The sequence below is a fragment of the Ornithorhynchus anatinus genome, chromosome 11, assembly GCF_004115215.2.
Source record: "Ornithorhynchus anatinus isolate Pmale09 chromosome 11, mOrnAna1.pri.v4, whole genome shotgun sequence".
NCBI lineage: Eukaryota > Metazoa > Chordata > Mammalia > Monotremata > Ornithorhynchidae > Ornithorhynchus > Ornithorhynchus anatinus.
Window position 1 is genome coordinate 14,507,741 of NC_041738.1, and position 23,889 is coordinate 14,531,629.

At 49.1% G+C, this 23,889-nt stretch overlaps 3 protein-coding genes across 4 annotated transcripts; 1 reads left to right on the forward strand and 2 right to left on the reverse strand.

Moving 5' to 3' along the window:
- Positions 1–2,465: 2,465 nt before the first annotated feature.
- On the reverse strand, positions 2,466–2,942 carry LOC100091875 (keratin-associated protein 4-9-like). Its single transcript, XM_007664237.2, has one exon. It carries the CDS (start codon positions 2,940–2,942, stop codon positions 2,466–2,468), a length of 477 nt encoding a protein of 158 aa, XP_007662427.2.
- A 4,681-nt stretch (positions 2,943–7,623) lies between these two features.
- LOC107547598 (keratin-associated protein 4-4-like) lies at positions 7,624–8,196 on the reverse strand. Its single transcript, XM_029075546.1, has one exon. It carries the CDS (start codon positions 8,194–8,196, stop codon positions 7,624–7,626), a length of 573 nt encoding a protein of 190 aa, XP_028931379.1.
- Positions 8,197–18,599: 10,403 nt separating this feature from the next.
- On the forward strand, positions 18,600–23,349 carry LOC100681906 (keratin-associated protein 4-3-like). 2 transcript variants are annotated; one of them, XM_029075544.1, is made up of 3 exons: positions 18,600–18,809; positions 18,927–19,104; positions 23,047–23,349. In XM_029075544.1, exons 1-3 carry the CDS (start codon positions 18,600–18,602, stop codon positions 23,325–23,327), a joined length of 669 nt encoding a protein of 222 aa, XP_028931377.1. In that variant the 3' UTR covers positions 23,328–23,349. The 2 variants fall into 2 exon arrangements, with proteins under 2 accessions (XP_028931377.1, XP_007662429.2); XM_007664239.2 differs by lacking the exon at positions 23,047–23,349 and having other exon boundaries at positions 18,600–19,127.
- Positions 23,350–23,889: the final 540 nt, after the last annotated feature.

A 23,889-nucleotide genomic window follows, 5' to 3' on the forward strand; every position in this document is an offset into this window, starting at 1 on the left:
TGACTTTCCTTCCCTTATGCTTGGTGAAGAAACCCCTGAAGCCTTTTGAAAGCTGAAGGCTCCGATTCCTGGAGGTCTTCACTGTCATAAATCATCAGGATTTCTTTTCCTTCTGAGGTAAGGGATCATTTCCAAGGATTTATGTAATTCTGTCCCCAAATATTTATCCCTGTCATTGCTATCACCAACCCATGATGTGCAGGTTGGCAACCCAGAGGCTTTCAGACCAGCTCACCAGCATTTTCCCCTGGGCTGGGGGCTTTGAGAAGATTCTCTCTTGCTTCTCCATGCTGCCTTACTTGTTCCCGAAGACCGCTAGTCTCCCAGAGACCCTCATCCCCAACACCAGGTTTGAAAAATCTTTACCATTTTTAATTAGTTTCAGGTTAACAAGAAGATAGAGTGTGAAGAGGTCTGATTGTATTAAAATATGAACACAGGATTCATTCATTCATTCAGTAGTATTTATTGAGTGCTTACTATGTGCAAAGCATTGTACTAAGCGCTTGGAATATACAGTTTGGCAACAGATAGAGACAATCCCTGCCCAATGACGGGCTTACGGTCTAATCGACCAGCATAGACCCTAATGTTTCAGCATAAATATTGTTAAGAAGAATGGACTCTTTCAGCAGCAGTTCTTCAGAGAAAGCCATGAAAGTTGATGATTTTCCCTCAAAAAAGGGAAGGGAGTAGCAATAGTCAGTGACACTAAGTATCCCAGAGTGGACGGGGTTCATTCATTCATTCAATTGTATTCATTACGCACTTACTGTGTGCAGAGCACTGTACTAAGAGCTTGGGAAAGTACAATACAACAATAAACAGTGGTAGCAGTTCAAGCAGATTTTAATAATAATAATAATGTTGGTATTTGTTAAGCGCTTACTATGTGCCAAGCACTGTTCTAAGCGCTGGGGTAGACATAGGGGAATCAGGCTGTCCCACGTGGGGCTCACAGTCTTAATCCCCATTTTACAGATGAGGGAACTGAGGCACAGAGAAGTTAAGTGACTTGCCCACAGTCACACAGCCAACAAGTGGCAGAGCTGGGATTCGAACTCATGAGCCCTGACTCCAAAGCCCGTGCTCTTTCCACTGAGCCACGCTGCTTCTCCAATTTTCTCCATTTTAGCGATGTTGTGAAGTTGGGACCGACAATATTTGATGACGGATTGAATTTGTGGGTGAATGAGAGGAGTCAAGGATAATGCCAAGGTTATGGGCTTGTGAGATGGGAAGGATGGTGGTGCTGTCTACATTGTCAAGAACATCAGGGAGAGGGCAGGGTTTGGGTGGGACGATAAGGAGCTCTGTTTTGGACATATTAAGTTTGAAGTGATAGGAGGACATCCAAGTAGAGATGTCTTGAAGGCAGGAGAAGGTGCAAGCTTGGAGAGAGGGAGAGAGATCAGAGGAGGAGATGGAGATTTGGGTATCACCTGCATAGAAATGGCAGTTGAAGCCATGGAAATGAGTGAGTTCTCCAAGGGAATGAGTGTAGATAAAGTATAGAAAGGGACCCAGAACTGAACCTTGAGGGTCCCCCAGAGTTAGGGGATGGGAGGCATAGGTGGAGCCCACAAAGAAAACTGAGAATGAATGGCCAGAGAGATAAGAGGAGAACCAGGAAAGGGCGGATTCAGTGAAGCCAAGGTTGTATAATGTTTCCAGGAGAAGGGGGTGGTGCAGAGTGTCCAAGGCAGTTGAGGAGGTTTAGGATGGAGTAGAAACCATTAGATTTGGCAAGAAGAAGGTCAGTGGTGACCTTTGAGAGGGCGGTTTCTGTGAAGTGAAGGGAACGGAAGCCATATTGGAGGGGGTTAGCTACTCTGCCCATCTGACCATGCACAGTCAAGTTTGATAAATTTAGAGATTAGGTGATTTTGAGTGTGCTTCCAAACACCTGGTTTACCATGAGACCATCAAGAACAAACAATTAAGAAATAAAGATTGACAGTGTCTGGATTTATCTGTGCTGGAAAAGGAAATTGTATTAGAAAAGAGTGGAGCTAGAAGAAGAGAGAAGAGCTGGAGGGGAAGAAGGTATTCTATGAGAGAAGGATTTGGCAACTGGAAACCCAACCATGGGCTGAAGAAGGGACTTTCAAAACCAGAGATGTCACCAGAGAACACTGCATTGTCCCTCCTGGGATTGACAGATTGTCATCTTGCCAGGCCAAAGGATAAGGACAAGAAGACTTCAGAATTTAAGTCGGGCACTTCGGCACTTTTCGGAAACCAGTGTCCATGTTGGCTGAGGAAGGTGGCCATGGACTGGGAGGCCGGACCTGTTTCCATGATGGTGAGGACTGTGGTCCCACCACAGGCTGTCGGTTCTTTGTGTACAGAGAGCTTCAGACGATTAAGGGAACCTGGACTTCAGATGGTTGCAAGTAGTTGGCATTAAAGGAGGTTGCTCAACAGCAGGGTGGTGGCCCACAGATAAGATAGCAGCAGATGGTTCAGCAGCAAGGCCGGCAGCAACTGGGCACACAGCAGGTCGGGCGGCAGCAAGTCGTCCGGCAGCAAGTGATTTGGCAGCAGGTTGGGCGGCAGCAAGGCTGGCAGCAGCTAGGCACACAGCAGGGGCGGGGGCAGCAGGGCCTGCAGCAGCTGGACACACAGCAAGGCCTGGGGCAGCAGGGCCTGCAGCAGCTGGACACACAGCAGGGTCGGGGGCAGCAGGGTCTGCAACAGCTGGAAACGCAGCATGGATGGGGGCAGCGGGGCCTGCAGCAGATAGACACGCAGCAAGGACGGGGACAGCAGGGCCTGCAGCAGGTCGGACGGCAGCAGGTGGTCCTGCAGCAAGTGGTCTGGCAGCAGGTCGGGGGGCAGCAAGGGCTGCTGCAGCAGCTGGGCTCACAACAGGTCTCTTGGCAGCAGTCTCCTCCACAGCTCAGGGCGGAGCAGACGGATCCACAGCAGGAGTTGACCATGGTGTCAGTTGGTTCAGGGTCTGGTATTGTCTCAGTGGTGGAGGAGATTTCCAAGTTTGACTGGTCCCTGGCTACCCCATGCCCCTTATATACCCTGACGGGGTGGCTCCTGGAGTGGCAGAGGCTCATGATCTAGTATTTGGAATTTCTTCCTTGCCATCACCGGGCCGACCAATTGGAAAGCAATGAGTAGATTAGCAATTAAGGTTCTGCCGAGGAAGTATGCTCAGACTCATGAGAAGGTTAATCAGCTAATTAGCTGGTTGCTTCCCAGGGCACAGTTTTGAATTTCCCCTATCCTGAGGAATATCTCCACACATCAACCACTGCAAACCATGATTTTGTCAAGTGACTGTGGGTCCTGATGTATCCCTCCCTGTATTCCAGGCTGCTATGAGTCACATTGGATGCCTGGGTCACATGGGTGAAGGTGCCCATAACTGAGCAATGTTCAGGATCAAACACCTTCCTGGAGGCAGGAATGCTGGTTGAGGGAGAGCAGGAAGGGGACACTGCCAGGTGGTCAGTGGGGAGTCACAGGGGAAACATGAGGAAGGAGGTGGATGAGTGAAAGACATCAGTTTGTCAGGATCCTGACAGAGAACACCACAGCTCATATCCATTCCAGGTATGTACATATCCCCTTCTAGGCTGTAAGCTCCTTGTGGGGAAGGAGTATATCCACCAACTCTTTTGTAGTGTACTCTCCTAAGCACCAAGTACAGAGCTTAGCACACATTAAATGCTCAATAAATACCACAGATGGACATCCATAATTAAATTATTTCTATGGATGTCCATCTCCACCTCTAGACTGTAAGTCCTTGTGGGTAGGGAATATGTCTACCAACTCTGTTGTATTGCACTCTCCCAGGCGCTTTGTGTTCTGCATACAGTAAGCACTCAATAAAAACAATTGATTTCTTCTGGTCTGTTGCCTTGAACACGTCAGGCATTGATTTAGCTGTGATGGCCCAGAGCTAAAGTGACATTAATATGCACAAATTTTGACATACGAAGTGGACCTGGAGTTTGACGAGTTGGGGAGGAAAGTGCTTGGGAAAAAAAAGGATGGGATGTTTAGCCAGAAAGAAAGGATGGGCAGTCTGGCCTGATACTGTAGCCTTGGGCCTTGAGGGATAATGATGAAGAAACCATTCACCACGATGAATGGCAGTGAGTCAGGAGACTTTAGGACGGAGAATTTGTGCAGAGGAACAGAATATCATGCTAGTGGCTTGGGCAGCACCATGTACACTCATCCATGCATATTCCTGCTTGGGCAGAAATTTAGTTAGCGGAGTTAGGGAGTGATGCAGCACAATGCTAAGTGTAAGCACTGTCTTTTCTCACCTTAGCCAGCTACTGGAGCATATGGGAATGGACGTTATGTCTCCTGATTTCCAGAGCGGTGCTCTCTCCATTGAGCAGGAGCATGGGGTGAGACATTTATGGCACAAGAGTGGCACAAGAGTAGAAGAAGTTCAAAAGCAGAGTGATGAAACCAAGACATTTACTGGCATCAACAGAGAGGGACCATCAGACTGCAAGAACAATCTAAACCCAACATCTCCAGAAAGCTTGACAAAACTGACGCAAAAGAACAAAGGGATTTCCAGAGATGATTCAGCAGCAATCAGTGTTAAGATGATTTCCCTAACTGAGGATGATCCGATAAGGATTTTCTGGGATACAGAGGTCATGACATCTAAACTGATGTCTCTACCTCTGGCAAGGACTGATCAGCTTCTAGATCAGTGAACTCCCAAAAATATACAGATACATTTCTGTATTGCACAACCACCTTAAACTGATATCAGAAGTGAGGAAACCCACGTCTAGGGCAGAATCTGGATGGTTCATGATCTGTTGAAAGGAGCAAGGGGGAACTTGGGGAAAGAGTGGTGATCCCCCTCTCTCTCTTTCTTAGCACTTTGGGATGGTCTCACAATCCCACTGGATCCAGAGGAATTAGGAGTGTCAGAATGGGAAGGAGGCACTCCAATACCTCTACTTCCAGTAAATTCAATTGATGTGGACATCTTGACTTCTTGTCTCGTTCTTTGGGTAACAATGTTGGGCTTCTGGTTCAGGGGAATTGAGGTTTTGAGGGAATTCTTGAGAGATGGAAGTTATCAGCAACATGGACAAGTGGTGGCTTTGAAACAGAAGACTCTCTGTACTATGTTACCTGCCCTGAGCCGGACAGGAACATGCCAGCTGGGACAACCTTCCTTGATTGGACCAGACTTGAAGAAAAGGAAACATTCGGGGTGCCCCATCATCACTTTGTGCTCCCAGATATTTTTCACTAGTATACACCAGAGTTCACAAGAAAATTCACTGCCATGATCTTGCGAATGAATGGATTTTCATGCCCTGGAGACACTGTGGCCTCAGGGGCTTTTCCACTGAACCAGAAACCCTGCAGTTAAAGCAACCACAGAAGGTATCAAAAAACTCTAGACCCCCTCTCCCCCTAAATAACGTGGTTTGCCCTGGGTTTGGAGAGTTCACTAACAGATGGCATGTATTCCCCTCTTTATTCAAAGGAAATAAGAGATGTTTTACTTCAAGAATCAAAAATGCAGAGGACAAAATGTGGTGTCTATCTCAGCAAGGTCATTAGCAGCAATCAGGTTACAGGGACTGTAAATAAAATCCCAGTATAACTGTATATTGTCCCTAACTTCGAACTCCATGATTGCTCCCAAAGTAGCAAAATCCACTCATCAATTTGTCCAGGGATTGCCTCTTTTAGAATGGCTCAAAGTGACCACAAAGGTCGCAGCACAATCTGTAGTTTCATTTAGGGCAGTCTCCAAGTTTTCTATCTTTTGGATTTATCTCCTGCTCCTCTCTCAAATCACCCTTGATTCATCTTGGAAACAGCTAATGACATCACCAGACATCCAGTTGCATCAGGCTCTCAAATAAACTCTGCCAGGCATGCAAATGGACTTTCAGAAATCAGAAACAGTAGCCCAGTCTCTGGTCCAGTGAAAAGAGGGAATCCAGAGATGTGGGTTCCAGTCTTACAACACACTGTAGTAATAATAATAATTGTGGTATTTGTTAAGCATTTACTAAATGCCAAGCACTGAACTAAGAGCTGCGCAAGGTACAAGCTCATCAGGTCCCACATGAGGCTTAAGTCTAAGAAGGAAGAAGAATATCTATTGAATCCCCATTTTGCAGAGACATTAAGTGATTTTCCCAAGATCTTTCCACAAATAAGTGATTCCTAGATCTGGGTTCTTTCTACTAGGCCACACTGCTTCCCAGCTTCTGCAACTGACTGAAGTGAGTAAAGACCACGTGTGTGTGTGTTGTGTGTTCCTCCCCGTCCTCACTTATTGCATTCCTTTCCAAGCGTGACTATGAACAGAAAGGACAAGGGCACCTGAAGCCAAATAATCCATTTCTCTGAGCAGATTCTCAGTCCTGAAATATTCTGACCTATTCACTGTACCTCGATCTCGTCTATCTCACCTCCGACTTCTCAGCCACGTCCTGCCTCCAACTTGGAACTCCCTCCCTTTTCATATCCAACAGAGGTTCATTCTCCCCACCTTGAAAGCCCCATTGAAGGCACAAGTCTTCCAAGAAATCTTCCCCGAATAAGCCCTCATTTCCTCTTTTCCCACTCCCTTCTGTGCCATCCTTGTATTAGCATTTGCACCCCTTACTCATGCCTCCTTCAACCTTATAGCACTATCATATGTATTTGTAATTTAATTTATTTACATTATGGTCGGTCGCTCCCTCTAGATTGTAAACTCATTGTGGGCAGGGAACATATCTAGCAATTCCTTTATAGTCTACTCTACCAAGGGCTTAATACAGTGCTCTAAACCCAGTAAGTGCTCAATAAATATGATTCATAGGTTGGTTGATTGATCCTGACTGTAGCGCCTCATCAGCTGATAATCTCATCATCAGTAGAGCTGATGGCTGAAGACTACAATCTCAGGTAGAACTTTTTTCTATTATAGCTTTGATAAGTAGTGTCCCAGGGAGAGGAGTTCTGCAGTTTCTCAAGATGCTCTAGATTATAATTCTCATTCTTTAGCATTGACTATCAAGATAAGAAAGGTGGAAATTAACGGGATAATTTAAACCACTTTAGATTTCTACTGTGTTCAAGAAGCTAAGGAAAAGAGTTCAATGAATAATCGTTCACAGTAACAGGATTGTCTTTGCTGGGAAGTAATGTTTTATTAGAAAGCAGTCAATGAACAATGTTTATGAAAACAAGAGAGAGGAACTGGATGGGAAGAAAACATAACAGGCTCAGAGGACTTGGGATCGGAAGATCTGGATGATGGGCTGAGAAAGGATTTTTTCACACTGGTTAGGTGGTTGGGATACACTTCATTGTTCTTCCTCAGATGGGCAGGCGGTCACCTTGGCCAGCTGATTATCCATGTGGCTTTTGGCCAATGGCTTCAAGGCTGCTTAGATGTCTCCGTCCACCTGGATGAGGACGATGCCCTTTGGGTGAGTGACGGAGCCCAATTCGACAGCTACGAGGATTGTGAGTACCACATTGTTGCCAAGCAGCTCAATTTCAATTCTTTGCAGACTGTCCTTCTACTGGTTGGTTGCAAGTAGTCCAGAGAACCCAGTTATCTTTGAGGACAGTCATCTGCTGCAAGCACCTGGTGAGAGAGGAGATTATTCAGCAGCAAGATGATGCACAGCAAGTAGGGCGGCAGCAGGTGGTTCTGCAGCAAGTTGTTTGGCAGCAAGCTGGGCGGCAGCAAGGCTGGCAGCAGCTGGGCACACAGCAGGTTGGACGGCAGCAAGTGGTTTGGCAGCACGTTGGGCGGCAGCAGGGCTGGCAGCAGCTGGTCACACAACATGGTCGGGGGCAGCAAGGCCTGGGACAGCAGGGCCTGCAGCAGCTAGACACGCAGCATGGTCGAGGGCAGCAGGGCCTGCAGCAGGTAGACACGCAGCAAGGTTGGGGGCAGCAGGGCCTGCAGCAGCTGGACACGCAGCAGACTGGGCGGCAGCAAGTGGGCTGGCAGCAGACCGACTGGCAGCAAGTGGGCCTGCAGCAGGTCGGGCGACAGCAGCTGGTCCCACAGCATGTGGGGCGGCAGCAGGTGGTCCTGCAGCAAGTGGTCTGGCAGCAGGTTGGGGGGCAGCAAGAGCTGCTGCAGCAGCCGGGCTCACAACAGGTCTCTTGGCAGCAGCCTCTTCCGCAGCTCAGGTCAGAGCAGACGGATCCACAACAGGAATTGACCATGTTGTCGGTTGGTTCAAGGTCTGGTATTGTCTCAGTGAAGGAGGAGATTCCCGAGTTTGTATGGCCCCTGGCCCCCCATGCCTCTTATATACCCTGATGGGGTGGTACCTGGAGGGCCAGAGACTCATGATCCAGCATGCAGGATTTCTTCATCACTGGGGCCAATTGGAAAGCAATGAGTAGATTAGCAATTAAGGTTCTGCCAAGACGTGCTCATGTCAGTGGGAAGGAAAATCTTCCCTTCCAACCTAAGCAACAGCCAATCAGCAGCTTGCTTCCCAAGGCACAGTTTTGAACTTCCCCCTCTTCTCACTTAATCTTTTTCCTGCCACCCTGACCTGTGGCTTTGTCATGTGACTGTGTGAACTGTCGGATCACTTTCTTTCTCTTTCTCTCTGTTTCTTTCTCCCTCTTCTGTGCATGAAACAGGCTCACATGTACATAGATCACATGACTGAAGATTCCCTGATGGAGCAGTGTCCAAGATCAAACAACTTCCTAGAGGAAGGAGTGCTGGTTGTGGGAGAACAGGAAGGAGATGCTGCTGGGAGCTCAGAAGAGAGTCACTAAGAAATCATGGGGAAGGAGATGACTGCATGAGCGATATCAGCCTGTCAGGATCCCGACAGAGAACTCGGAATCTTATGTCCATTCCACCTGATCTATGCACTGGAGCATGCCAAGGCTTGGTTCAGCCATGATTGTATAGAGCCAAAGAAGCACTGATCTACACAAGTTTCACCCAGGGGAGTGTCCCTGGAGCTCCAAGCATCTGGGAGGAACACAGTCAAAAAAGAGCCAATGGAAAATTGAAACCAGTCTTGTTTTCTGGAATTGATATGGACACTTTAACCACATTTTAGGATAATTATGTTGGGATGCCAGATCACGGATTTCGCAGTTTCGAAGTTCTCTGATAGGGGCTCTGGGATGTTGAGGGACGGCTGTTGTCGGCCACCAGGGCTAAGGATGGGCTTCAACACAAGACTCCTTGGACCATGTTGCCTGCTACCTGACCTGATCCAGACTGGAACATGCCTGCTGGGCAACCTTCCATGAATGAACTCATCCTGGAGGAAAGGGGGTCACTCAGGGGACCTTGCCTTTCCAATGTGCCCCCATATAGCTCCCTGAAGTGCTCTTTTTTTTGACATTTATTAGGCACTTACTGCGAGCCAGATATTGTACTAAGGTCTGGGTTAGGTACAAGTGAACCAGGTTGGATACAGTTCCTGTCCCACGTAGGGCTCACAGTCTTAATCCCCATTTTGTAGATGAGGCAACAGAGGTACAGAGAAGTTAAGTGATTTGCCCAAGGCCACACGACAAGTAGCAGAGCTGGGATTAGGACCCAGGTCCTCCTGACTCCCAGGACCATTCTCTATCCACTGCGCCATGCTGCTTCCCCCAGAAATTCACTGCCACCCTCCTATGAATGAATGGATTTTCACCCCCTGGAATTACAGTGGGCTTAGGGGTTTTGCCTGCTAACTCGCTGCAGTTGAAAGTGAAAGTGAATCAAAAAGGCCTAAACTCATTCAATAGTATTTATTGAGCGCTTACTATGTGCAGAGCACTGTACTAAGCGCTTGGGATGAACAAGTCGGCAACAGATAGAGACAGTCCCTGCCGTTTGACGGGCTTACAGTCTAATCGGGGGAGACGGACAGACAAGAACAATGGCACTAAACAGCGTCAAGGGGAAGAACATCTCGTAAAAACAATGGCAACTAAATAGAATCAAGGCGATGTACAATTCATTAACAAAATAAATAGGGTAACGAAAATATATACAGTTGAGCGGACGGGTACAGTGCTGTGGGGATGGGAAGGGAGAGGTGGAGGAGCAGAGGGAAAAGGGGAAAATGAGGCTTTAGCTGCGGAGAGGTAAAGGGGGGATGGCAGAGGGAGTAGAGGGGGAAGAGGAGCTCAGTCTGGGAAGGCCTCTTGGAGGAGGTGATTTTTAAGTAAGGTTTTGAAGAGGGAAAGAGAATCAGTTTGGCGGAGGTGAGGAGGGAGGGCGTTCCAGGACCGCGGGAGGACGTGACCCAGGGGTCGACAGCGGGATAGGCGAGACCGAGGGACGGCGAGGAGGTGGGCGGCAGAGGAGCGGAGCGTGCGGGGTGGGCGGTAGAAAGAGAGAAGGGAGGAGAGGTAGGAAGGGGCAAGGTGATGGAGAGCCTTGAAGCCTAGAGTGAGGAGTTTTTGTTTGGAGCGGAGGTCGATAGGCAACCACTGGAGTTGTTTAAGAAGGGGAGTGACATGCCCAGATCGTTTCTGCAGGAAGATGAGCCGGGCAGCGGAGTGAAGAATAGACCGGAGCAGGGCGAGAGAGGAGGAAGGGAGGTCAGAGAGAAGGCCGACACAGTAGTCTAGCCGGGATATAACGAGAGCCCGTAATAGTAAGGTAGCCGTCTGGGTGGAGAGGAAAGGGCGGATCTTGGCGATATTGTAGAGGTGAAACCGGCAGGTCTCGGTAACGGATAGGATGTGTGGGGTGAACGAGAGGGACGAGTCAAGGATGACACCGAGATTGCGGGCCTGCGGGACGGGAAGGATGGTCGTGCCATCCACGGTGATGGAGAAGTCTGGGAGCGGACCGGGCTTGGGAGGGAAGATGAGGAGCTCAGTCTTGCTCATGTTGAGTTTTAGGTGGCGGGCAGACATCCAGGTGGAGACGTCCCGGAGGCAGGAGGAGATGCGAGCCTGAAGGGAGGGGGAGAGGACAGGGGCGGAGATGTAGATCTGCGTGTCATCTGCGTAGAGATGGTAGTCAAAGCCGTGAGAGTGGATGAGTTCACCGAGGGAGTGAGTGTAAATGGAGAACAGAAGAGGGCCAAGAACTGACCCTTGAGGAACTCCAACAGTTAAAGGATGGGAGGGGGAGGAGGCTCCAGCGTAGGAGACCGAGAATGATCGGCCAGAGAGGTAAGAGGAGAACCAGGAGAGGACAGAGTCCGTGAAGCCAAGGTGAGATAAGGTACGGAGGAGGAGGGGATGGTCGACAGTGTCAAAGGCAGCAGAGAGGTCAAGGAGGATCAGAATGGAGTAGGAGCCATTGGATTTGGCAAGAAGGAGGTCATGGGTGACCTTAGAGAGAGCAGTCTCAGTAGAGTGGAGGGGACGGAAGCCAGATTGGAGGGGGTCTAGGAGAGAATGGGAGTTAAGGAATTCTAGGCATCGATTGTAGACGACTCGTTCTAAGATTTTGGAAAGGAAGGGTAGTAGGGAGATAGGACGATAACTGGAGGGGGAAGTGGGGTCAAGAGCGGGTTTTTTTAGGATGGGGGAGACGTGGGCGTGTTTGAAGGCAGAGGGGAAGGAGCCCTTGGAGATTGAGTGGTTAAAAATAGAAGTTAAGGAAGGGAGGAGGGCAGGGGCGATGGTTTTAAGAAGGTGAGAGGGAATGGGGTCCGAGGCGCAGGTGGAGGGGGTGGCACTTGCGAGGAGGGAGGAGATCTCCTCTGAGGATACTGCAGGGAAGGATGGGAAAGTAGGGGAGGGGGTTGTTGGGGGGGAGGGGAGAGGCGGAGGGGTGACTTTGGGGAGCTCAGACCTGATCGTGTTGATTTTTGTGAGGAAATAGGTGGCCAGATCATTAGGGGTGAGAGATGGGGGAGGGGGAGGAACAGGGGGCCTAAGGAGAGAGTTAAAGGTCCGGAACAATCGGCGGGGGTGACGGGCATGGGTGTCGATGAGGGAGGAGAAGAAGCTTTGCCTGGCGGAGGAGAGGGCAGAGTTAAGGCAGGAAAAGGATAAATTTGAAGTGTGTGAGGTCGGCTTGGTGCTTGGACTTTCGCCAGCGGCGCTCAGCAGCTCGAGCATAGGAGCGTAGGAGGCGGACGGAGGAGGTGATCCAGGGCTGTGGGTTAGTGGCGCGAGAGCGGCGGAGGGAAAGGGGGGCGAGAGAGTCGAGATGAGTAGTGAGGGTGGAGTTGAGAGCGGAGACCTGATCGTCGAGAGTGGGAAGAGAGGACAGGGCGGCAAGGTGAGGCGAGATGCTATTGGAAAGACGGATGGGATCGAGAGAGCGGAGGTCTCTGTGGGGCAGTAGCGAAGATTTGCAGGGGGAGGGAGTGTGAGAGATGAGGCAGGTGAGAAGGTTATGGTCCGAGAGAGGGATTTCAGAGTTGGTGAGTGAGGAGATAGTGCAGCGGTAGGAGATGACGAGATCGAGGGTGTGACCGAGTCGGTGAGTGGGCGCGGTATGGTGGAGGAGGAGGTCGGCAGAGTCGAGGAGGGATAGCAGGCGGGCGGCAGAGGAGTCGTCGGGTACATCCGTATGGATGTTGAAGTCTCCAAGGATCAGAGTGGGCAGAGAGAAGGAGAGAAGGAAGGTGAGAAAGGGGTCAAGGTGGTTGAAGAAGTCGGAGGTGGGACCGGGAGGGCGGTAGATGACGGCGACAAGTAACTGGAGTGGGTGGTAGAGGCGAATGATATGGGCTTCGAAGGAGGGGAAGGAGAGGGAGGGGGAGGAGGGATAGTGCGGAAGCGGCATCGGGGCGAGAGGAGGAAGCCGACGCCTCCTCCCTTACCGGTGAGTCTGGGGGAGTGGGAGAAGGAGAGGCCTCCGCTGGAGAGAGCGGCGGCGGAGACCGTGTCTTCGGGAGAGAGCCACGTTTCCGAAAGGGCGAGGAGGAGGAGAGAGCGGGAGAGGAAAAGGTCATGGATGAAAGGTAGCTTGCCTGTAACAGAGCGGGGGTTCCAGAGGCCACACTTGAAAGTAGCTGTGGGTGCAAGGGGAGGAGGGGGGAGGGGCGGGGGGAGGGGAGGGTTTGGATGGGAAGGAGGTGGCGGGGCCCTGGACGAGGAGAGGGGGATGAGGGGTGGCGGTGGGACAAGAGGACTGGGATGGGGCGTGGGTGGGGAAGAGAGAAGGGGGGAGGGGGTGAAGAGGGGGTTAGGTGGGGGGAAGAGTAGGGGGAGGGCCTTCTTCCAGTCAAAAACATGATTGTTTTTCGATTTGTAGAGTTCACAGTCAGATGGTACCAATACCCTCTTTATTAAAAAGAAACATGAAACAATTTACTCTATGTACAGAAAAAGTTCAAGACAAAATGTGATATCTACCTCTGCAAGGTAATGGGTCAGCTGCAACAATCAAAGAATAGAGAATTTAAGAAATAAAATCCAAATGTAACCAGACTATCCCTAACCTAGCATTGCATCATAACCACATCTGTGTGGCTCCCAAAGTTAGCTAAATCCACTTATCAAATTGTTCACTGATAGGTGCCGAGTAGATGTGATTACAAAGATCACCATACAACCTGCAGTTTCAACAAGGGCAGTTTCAGAGGGAGGCAGAGGCTAAAAGCTATTGGCCGATGTCCTGTGACTTTTATCTCCTGTTGTACTTTGAAAAATTCACCCCTGGACTTGTATGGTTCCAGGTAATGTCATCACCAGGTGCCCAGTTGAACTTTCCCCTCAAAGGATTAATGTTGAGATGTCTCTAATGGGGGGCTGTTTCTAGTAAACCAGCTCCTCAAGACTAGACACTGTGTTTGAATGAAGGTGAAATTGACCACCTGTTAGCTAATTTGTGCCCTTGCTGAGGCAACCAGACATTCACAGAGGTGAAGAGGATGATGCTTAATGTGGTGAGAAATGGATTTGGATAGTCATGTTAAGCATATATGAGAGAGCAGAGTAATCCTGTGGAGAGGATGGTGTGGACAGAGGTGGAAGTGATCAACATCATGTAATCTTGAGGAGCAGCGTGGCTCAGTGGAAAGAGCCCGGCCTTGGGAAGCAGAGGTCATGGGTTCGAATCCTGGCTCTGCCACTTGGCAGCTGGGTGACTGGGGGCGAGTCACTTCACTTCTCTGGGCCTCAGTTCCCTCGGTGAGACTGGGAGCCCCACGTGGGACCATCTGATGACCCTGTATCTCCCCAAGCATGTAGAACAGTGCTCTGCACATCCTAAGGGCTTAACAAATACCAATATTATTGAGGAAGCAGCGTGGCTCAGTGGGAAGAGCCTGGGCTTCGGAGTCAGAGGTCATGTGTTCGACTCCCGGCTCTGCCACTTGTCAGCTGTGTGACTGTGGGCAAGTCACTTAATTTCTCTGTGCCTCAGTTACCTCATCTGGAAAATGGGGATTAACTGTGAGCCTCACATGGGACAACCTGATTACCCTGTATCTATCCCAGCGCTTAGAACAGTGGTCTGCACATAGTAAGCGCTTAACAAATACTAACATTATTAATCTTCTGGGCAGTGCACACATCCACCACAGAAGATTGTGTGGGGAGAAGGAATTGTTTTGCCCCAGATCCTTCTTCATGTTCTTGCCCCTGGTATCTCTTGTTTTACCCCTCTCTGCCTCTGTTGCATACCCAGGACATGGATACCAGGGTCCTGGCTCTCTTGGTCTTTTGGTCTTCGGGCAAAGAGGAGAATTCATTTGGGGGGGTCAAGGGTCTTTGGGTAACCCAGCTAATAAATTCAGCTCTATTCACAGAGGTGTCATTTGCTTCCTGCAGATGGAGAATAGGAGGAGAAATTGCTGGGGTTCTTGGTTAACGAAGGGTATCCGAGAGGCATACCAATGGACTTCCAGAGGTAAGGAACAGCTCCAGACAGTCTGGCCACTGGTCCAGTGAAAAGAGCACCGATCTGGGAATCTGGAGATACGCGTTCCAGTCTCGTTTCATCCTGGAGCTGGGTAAGTTAACAATGTACTGCATCCCTGCCTGTCTCCTTTATTACTGCATTCCTGCCCAAACAAAAGTAAATCTACTGTGGAAGAAAACTTCACAGACTCTGTGTTGCATTCACAAGGCTATGTCAGAGACTCATTTATTAATACTAACACTTTTTTCTAGCACTAGTAGACTGTAGACTGTAAGTTCTAGACTGTAAGCTCATGGTCATCAGGGAATGTGTCTCTTTATAGTACTCTCCCAAGTACTTAGTACAGTGCTCTGCACAAGGTAAGTGCTCAATAAATAAGATTGGCTTACTAACTGACAGACTGGTAGAGAGTGGTGGTTGACCGGCAGAGTTTCCTGTACTAGTCAAGGCCAGGGCAATTTCTAGCAATACAGAGTTTCTTCATATACAGTTGGTACAGCATCCTAGCTTCACATGAGATTGAAGAGCACAATCATTGTTTATACCTTAATACAGACATCTGTAAATTCTACTTGAGGTAATTTTTAGGCCCTGCCCGGTTCTCTCCTTAATAAGAATCTTGTGGGAAAACACTACTGATGAGCGGTTTAGGAATCCTGACCTGGCTTCTTCCTGTCTCAAGACCTTAAGAAACCAAACTTCCTGAAGACGGATATAAGGAAACAAAGGAGAGAGGAGGATACGTGATGTGCCCGCATCAAGGAAATGGTCTGTCGGCCGTACAAAATGGAGTCCAGGTCTAATGGCAAATCACATTCCATCTCTTGATATTCTACCATTCTTATGGACACCAGTCACCAGAAATACTCTTGTTCACTTAAACAAAGTGGTTAGGAGACAATCAAACAGGCCTAGAAACAAAACTGCTCAGAGGGAACATTTCGATGAGAAGGGACTAATACAAGGCCCAGACCGCTGTGTTTCCTCACTAGCTCAGATGAGCGTGAGTGATTCTGCAAAAGCAACTACCACAATAATTCATTACTCTGTGCAGATCCTCGGTCCTGAAGTTGCTGGACTATGGCTCATCATAGTATTTAATCATAAGTGACCCCACTATCATCATGATCATTATCACACCTCAGGCCCAAGACTACAGGGTCAGGCTGGGCTTTCCACTGGATTTTTATTGAACACTTTCCACCCTAATGGCTCCAGCTCCAAGACCACTCCACATACGCAAGAACACGTTCAAATTAACGGCCATTTTGCCCTGTACATTCCCAGCAGACTCACAGCCCAAGAGGTTCAAGTAAACAGGCCAAAAGCATATGGAATGTACAACAGTAGCCAAATTCTCTGTTGGGATCCTGACCACCTGACGTCGTTCACTCACCCCTCTACTTCCTCATGATTCCCTAGTGACTCCCCATTGACTACCTGGCATTTCTTCATGCTCCATTCTTCTTCCATCAAACATTCCTGCCTCCAGGATGGTGCTTTGATCCTAAACACTGTCCAGTGATGGGGATCATCACCCCAGGTGACCCTGAGTGATTCTTTGCATGATTCAGGCACAGGGGAAGGAGAGAGAAAACGGTCTTGCTGGTAGATGGCCAGATCAATGCAGGGATTCAAAGGGCTTATGCCCAGTGTCTCATGTTTATAGAGTTTTTGGCCACAGTCTCAAATAGCACTCCTTCTGGAAGTTACCATTTTGAAGAAGGTGTGCTTTTTTTCATAATAGGTTACAGCAAGTTAGCCAGTGCCTGTGTGTCTGGCTCTTCTTGGGGACACTATCCGTTTAAATCTAGGGGATCATTTTCCTACAGAGAAGTTCAGAACATATGTCCCCACTTCTCAAAAAACTCGAGTGGTTGCCCATCCACCTCCGAATAAATAAAAAAGTCCTCACCATTTGCTTTAAAGTACTCAATCACCTTGGCCCCGCCTTCCTCACCTCCCTACTCTCCTACTACAACCCAGCCTGCACACTTTGCTCCTCCAAAGCTAACCTTCTCACTGTACCTTGATCTCAACTATCTCACCAATGACACCTCGCCCACATCAGGCCTCTAGCCTGAAACGCCCTACCTCCTCAAATCTGACAATTACTCTCTCCACGTTCAAAGCCTCATTGAAGGCACATCTCCTCCAAGAGGCCTTCCCTGACTCAGCCCCCCTTTCCTCTTCTCCTACTCCCTTCTGCATTGTCCTGACTTGCTGGCTTTGTTCTTCCCCACTCTCAGAACCACTGCACTTTTGTACATATCTATAATTTATTTACTTATATTAATGTCTGTCTTCTCCTGTATAGATTGTAAGCTCATTGTGGCCAGGGAATGTAGCTGTTTATTGTTGTATTGCATTCTCCCAAGGCTTAGTACAGTGCTCTGCACACAGTAAGTATTGAATAAATACAATCGAAGGAATGAATGAAATCAAGGAGAAGTCTACATGTCCTCAAGTGCTCCTGTAAAAATCTCCCAATTAACCTCAACCCATCTCAGTTAGGGGAGGAGGTTGGTTTAGTCATTAATACGAACAGGTACAAATCACTCAAGCTAATCACCTCCCCCATCCCCACCCCAAAGTTCTCCCTCTAATGGAGGAATCTTTGGATTGGACAGGTCATTAAGATGAAAGCAAATAGAAAGCAGAAAAATGTTTTAGATGTTGAAGAGGTGTAGAGGTGACAATTCCTTGTGCATATTTCCTTGGCCATGTGACTTTACTCAGTGGGCTACTGTCCAGTGATGTGTGTCTGATACTGGAAGGAACAAGGGGGATTCCCCATCACCCAAGTCCGTTGCATCTGGCCCCCCAGCCACCTTCACTTTCAGAAGAACAAGGCATAGGATGAGGGTAGAAAGAGAGTGGGAAAGAGGGACGTGTCAGAAAATGCCACTTTCTCATGATGGGTCACCTGATCCCAACACCTGCTTCCAGGGAAGCAGCATGGCCTTTGTGGACAGAGCAGGGGCCTGGGAGTCAGAGAACTTGGATTCTAATCCCAAATCTGCCACTTTCCTGCTGTGACCTTGGGCAAATCACTTAACTTCTCTGGGAACTCAGTTCCTTCATCTGCAAAATGGGAATTCAAAATCTGCTCTTCCTCCTACTTAGACTGTGAGTCCCATGCGGGACCTGATTATCTTGCATCTACCCAGTTGCTTAGCACAGTGCCTGGCACATAGTGAGCGCTTAACAAATGCAATCATTATTATTCCTTCTTCCTCCCAGGCCATGAAGCTACCCAGTTGAAAGGACTTCCATTCCTGGTGGCCGAGGCCTCTTAGAGCATCCCTGCTGCCATTCTGGTTGATGGTGCTATAATGACACCACTGAGGGGCACATCGGGGGGAAAGGAAGAGGTCCCCACGAGACAATTATATCCAAGGTGCCTGCTTTAGTTAATCCGACCCTGATTGGCTCACACAGTCACCTGACAGAGCTACTGTCAGGGAAAATTGTTGAACTGAATGCTATTCTTCAGGAGAGAGGAAGTTCAAAATTGGACCTTAGGAAGCAAGAGGCTGATTGGCTTCCAATGAATTTGACAGGGAAAAAAAAATATCCTTCCCATGGGTCAGAGTAAACTTCCTTAGCAGAACCTTAATTGTTAATTTACTCGCTGTTTTCCGATTGGCTCCAACAAAGGTAAGGAAGGTATCCCCCATGCTGGATCATCAGTCGCTGTGCCCTGACACACCACCCCTTCAGGGTATATAAGGGGCCCTGAACACCAGGAGCCATTCAAACTTGGGAATCTCTTCCTCCTCCTCCTCTGAGACAACACCAGACCCTGAAACCAACCGACATCATGGTCAACTCCTGCTGTGGATCCGTCTGCTCCGACCTGAGCTGCGGAAGGGGCTGCTGCCAAGAGACCTGCTGTCAGCCCAGCTGCTGCAGTAGTCCTTGCTGCCCCCCGACGTGCTGCCAGACCACTTGCTGCAGAACCACCTGCTGCCGCCCAACCTGCTGCAGGCCCACTTGCTGCCAGCCCACTTGCTGCCGTCCAATCTGCTGCGTGTCCAGCTGCTGCAGGCCCTGCTGCCCCCAACCTTGCTGCGTGTCCAGCTGCTGCAGGCCTTGCTGCCCCAGGCCTTGCTGCCCCCGACCCTGCTGCGTGACTAGCTGCTGCCAGCCTTGCTGCCGCCCAACATGTTGCCAAACCACTTGCTGCCGGACGACTTGCTGCCGCCCGACCTGCTGTGTGCCCACCTGCTGCCAGCCTTGCTGCCGCCCAACATGTTGCCAAACCACTTGCTGCCGGACGACTTGCTGCCGCCCGACCTGCTGTGTGCCCACCTGCTGCCAGCCTTGCTGCCGCCCAGCTTGCTGCTAAACCACTTGCTCCAGGGCCACCTGCTGCCTCCCTATTTGTGGTGCATCATCTTGTTGCTGAATAACCTCCCCTCTCACCTGCTGCTTGTAACCCATGACCTCCTACATTGACGCACAGGTTCCCTGGCACCTCCAGGAGTTGCCCTTGAGAATTGTGATGCATACCACAATGAGCAGAGACACCCGACAACAACTTGGGACCAACAGTCTCCACCACCATGGAACAAGTCCTGGCCTCCCACTCAACTTCTGCCCTCCTCAGCTAAAGTGAACAACAGCTACCAAAGAGTGAGGAAGCTGTCGGCCGAAAACCCCAAGACAGCTTAGTCTCCTCATCCTCTTGCCTGGCCAACGTGACATCCTGTCCACCCGAGCGTGGATAAAGGTGTCTTCTTGTGCCATCCAACTCAGGAATCCCTTTCTCATCCCACAGTCCAGGTTCCTGGTCCTGAATCCTTTTTGTCTGATGTGCTTTCTTCCCATCCTGTTTCTCACTCATCCTTTCTTTTACCCTGTTAAGCAACTGTTCTCTAATAAAATCTTCCTTCTCAGCATAGAAAATCCTGGCAGTGTGAATCATTATTTCTTGAATTCAGAAGAAATTCAAAATAGTTTAATCTATTCCTCTGGACTGTAAGGTCACTGTGGGCAGGGAATGTAACTACCAACTCTGTTATATCGATACAGTACAGTGCTTGGCACAGAGTAAGTGCTTAACAAATACCATCATTATTCTGCACACAGTAAATGCTCAATCAAGCGGCACAGCCTACAGAAGCAATGTGGCCTAGTGGATAGAACATGGGCCTGGGAGTCAGAAGGACCTGGGTTCTAATCCGACCCTCAGTCTGCTGTGTGACCTTGGACAAATCACTTTACTTTTCTGTGCCTCAGTTACTTCATCTGTAAAATGGGGATTAAGACTGTGAGCCCTATTTGGAACAAGAACTGTATCCAACCTGATTATCTTGGGTCTATCCCTATACTTAGTACAGTGAATGGCACATAGTAAGTTCTTAACCAATACAATTTAAAAAACCACCGCTCTGCCGCTTGCCCGCTATGTGTCTTTCGAAAATGATTGGAGTCCAACAGATCTTGAGGACATTGTAGACCTCAAGAAATCCAAACTTTCAAGTGGTTTCTCAGAGGTTACTTCTGCAAGCAGAAGAGGCAGAAGGTCACCCAAACTGCTACAGTCTGTTCCTAATTTCACCAAAAAGGACACATCAGGAACTGAGAAGCAGCATGGCCTAGTGGATAGAGCATGGACCTGGGAGTCAGAAGGACCTGGGTTAAAGTCTCGGCTCCAAAACTGGACTGTTGTGTGATTTTGGGCAAGTGGCTTAACTTCTCTATGCCTCAGTTATCTCATCTGTAAAATGGGGATTAAGACTGTGAGCTCTATGTGGGACATGGACTGTGTCCAACCTGATTACCTTGTATCTACTCCAGGTTTTAGAAAGTACCAGGCACATAGTAAGCGCTTAACAAATGCCATAAAAAAAACTGCATAAGAATCCCTCTCTATCAATTCCTGGCTTCAAGGGAGGAGTTCACGAACAATGGAACATTCTTCCTAATCCCAAGTGAACCTAGATCTGCACATCTAGATCTGGACCTAGTCAGAAGGACTGGAGTTCTAATCCCCGCTCTGCCACTTGTCATCTGTGTGACCTTGGGCAAGTCACTTAACTTCTCTGTGCCTCATTCATCTCATCTGTAAAATGAGGATCAAGACTGTGAGCCTCATGTGGGACAGAGCCCCACCTTTAGTACAGTACCTGGCACATAATAAGTGCTTTACAAATGCCACAATCAATATTATTATAATCATAATTATTTTATGGCCTCCAGAAGTGATCTGCTCCAGGCCCAATCCCCTGGGCAGCTCTACACCTAGCTGGACGAAAGCCACATGGGTTCCTCTTGCTTTTTAGAACATTACTTAGAATGGAAGCTATAATTCCAGTTGGGTTAGGAAAAAATTGTTTCTCCTCTTGCCCAGGACCATGACCTTTCATATCTCCCTCTTCCTCTCCAGGTGAGAAATATTCATTCATTCATTCATTCATTCATTCATTCAATAGTATTTATTGAGCACTTACTATGTGCAGAGCACTGTACTAAGCGCTTGGGATGAACAAGTCGGCAACAGATAGAGACAGTCCCTGCCGTTTGACGGGCTTACAGTCTAATCGGGGGAGACGGACAGACGAGAACAATGGCAATAAATAGAGTCAAGGGGAAGAACATCTCGTAAAAACAATGGCAACTAAATAGAATCAAGGCGATGTACAGTTCATTAACAAAATAAATAGGGTAATGAAAATATATACAGTTGAGCGGACGAGTACAGTGCTGTGGGGATGGGAAGGGAGAGGTGGAGGAGCAGAGGGAAAAGGGGAAAAAGAGGGTTTAGCTGCGGAGAGGTAAAGGAGGGATGGCAGAGGGGGTAGAGGGAGAAGAGGAGCTCAGTCTCACCTCTTGGAGGAGGTGAGTTTTAAGTAGGGTTTTGAAGAGGGAAAGAGAATCAGTTTGGCGGAGGTGAGGAGGGAGGGCGTTCCGGGACCGCGGGAGGACGTGACCCAGGGGTCGACGGTGGGATAGGCGAGACCGAGGGACGGTGACGAGGTGGGCGGCAGAGGAGCGGAGTGTGGGGGGTGGGCGGTAGAAAGAGAGAAGGGAGGAGAGGTAGGAAGGGGCAAGGTGATGGAGAGCCTTGAAGCCTTGAGTGAGGAGTTTTTGTTTGGAGCGGAGGTTGATAGGCAACCACTGGAGTTGTTTAAGAAGTATTCATAATGTGCCGGATTCCCAGACCACAGTGGAATCTCTGTCACCACTATTACCCTAGAAGTCCTCCAGATCAAACCCAGCACTTAGTCTGGCAAAGCAATGACATCTTTCTTTAATTTTTTTCTTCAAGCTGAAGTTTCTATCTGCTTCCTCAAATCCAGGCTCTCCCCAGTTGTTCTATTTCCAGGTTTACTGGGGGCAGAAGAAATTCAGCACAATACAAGGCTCCTTTTAGTGGGAACGTGGAAATACTTTAGATGATACAGTCTTGTGCAGGGATTAGGGCAAGACACAGACTGACCCAGCCTATGCTGTTCTCCCCCAGTTCACAAAGTACTAAGCACTTAGGAGAGTACAATACCACAATAGAGAATCACTTTCCCTGCCCTCAACGGGCCCAAAGTCTAGGAAGTGGGAGACTGATATCAATACAAATAAATAAAATCACAGTATGTACATAAGTGCTGTGGGGCTGGGACAGGGGAAGAACAAAGAGAGCAAATCAGGGAGATGCAGAGGGAGTGGGAAATTAAGAAAAATCAAGTTGATCCTTTCAGAATTGCTTGGCAGAGACTCCAAGTTCCTCTTCCATCAAGTTCCTTCCAGCCCACAGGACAATCATTCATCCTGATGAAGGCCCAACATTCCTCACAGTGTGTTACCTGTGCCAGAGTGTTGGACAGTCATGTGACAGACTCCTGGTCCGGGGTTGGGGAGAGAAGAAGCTGGCTAATAGGAAGTGATGTTCCTCAAGGGAGATGAAACACAAGAATGTGATTTGTAATGCCAAGAGCTGATTGGATGACTCTCAGTGCCCTTGGGAAACACAATGGTCCTCTGAAGGCAGCTCATGACTTTCACAGGAAAACACCTAATTACCTTTCTATTAATTATTGTAAATTAGCCTACGATCACAAGGATGCAATCCCACTTCCCCCCATAGCAGCCGCCAGGGGAGTATATAAGACAGGCAGTGGGGCACAGAAGAAGCCAAACGTCAGGAACTTCTCCTTGCACCAGAAGGAATATCATAATCACCATCACCATGGCCTGCAACTGCTGCTCCACAAGCTTCTGTGGCTTCCCAAGATTCTCCCTGTGCTGCCAGCCTTGCGTCCGCCCAGCTTGCTGTGTGTCTACCTGCTGCAGACCGTGTTGTCCCCCGCCGTGCTGCGGGTCCAGCTGCTGCCAGCCTTGTTGCCGCCCTTCCTGCTGCCTGTCCAGCTGCTGCAGGCCCTGCTGCCCGCCAACGTGCTGTGTGTCCAGCTGCTGCCAGCCTTGCTGCCGCCCAACCTGCTGCCAAACCACGTGCTGCCGGACGACTTGCTGCCGCCCAAGCTGCTGCGGATCCCCTTGCTGCCAGCCTTGCTGCCCCCCTACTTGCGGTCCGTCGTGTTGCTGCTGAGCATCCTGCCTGGCAAGGAGAGGCTTCCAATCCGTGACACCCTTGGAGGATCCCGGCATAGTGGGGAGCAGTCCAGGAGTTCCCTGCTGCTGCCCTACCCACCCCCAGAGATCCATGGGGAATCAACAATTCTAGAACTGGAATGTCTTTCTCTCTAAACTCTAGTTTCCCTCATTCAGAGCTTCCCACAGAAATCTTCAACTGCCTCTTCACCTTACCTACCGTGTCATAAGGAAAAAGGATGATGGAGGAGAGCTTTATCTGCTCCTTTAACTTCTCCTAGAGAAACTTCCCATCCTGGTTCCAGCGAATTGAATCCTCTGAGCCTCCGCAGTGACTTCATCCCTTCCCATCCTTGGCTTTCTCTTTCTGTGCTTTGCTATGTGACTTTTCACTAATAAAGTTTCCCAACCACGGGATTAAAAGACTCTGACATCTCTGGTAACTGTTTTTGAAGTGTTTGACTTCATTTTCTGGCCAAATCATCCTTCGACTAAAGCTCTAAGTTGCTCACATCTCAGTTCCTCAACGTATTCGCCAAGCACCTTGAGCAGTGATCAGC

Excerpts from the sequence above, each read along its gene's own strand:
- LOC100091875 (XM_007664237.2), bottom strand. The coding sequence starts at position 2,942 with ATGGTCAACTCCTGCTGTGGATCCGTCTGCTCCGCCCTGAGCTGTGGA.
- LOC107547598 (XM_029075546.1), bottom strand. The coding sequence starts at position 8,196 with ATGGTCAATTCCTGTTGTGGATCCGTCTGCTCTGACCTGAGCTGCGGA.
- LOC100681906 (XM_029075544.1), top strand. The coding sequence starts at position 18,600 with ATGGTCAACTCCTGCTGTGGATCCGTCTGCTCCGACCTGAGCTGCGGA. Across the intron at positions 18,810-18,926 it reads GCTGCCGTCCAATCTGCTGC|CCTTGCTGCCGCCCAACATG; the intron begins GTGTCCAGCTGC and ends AGCTGCTGCCAG. Across the intron at positions 19,105-23,046 it reads GCCCACCTGCTGCCAGCCTT|CTTGCTGTGTGTCTACCTGC; the intron begins GCTGCCGCCCAG and ends GCGTCCGCCCAG.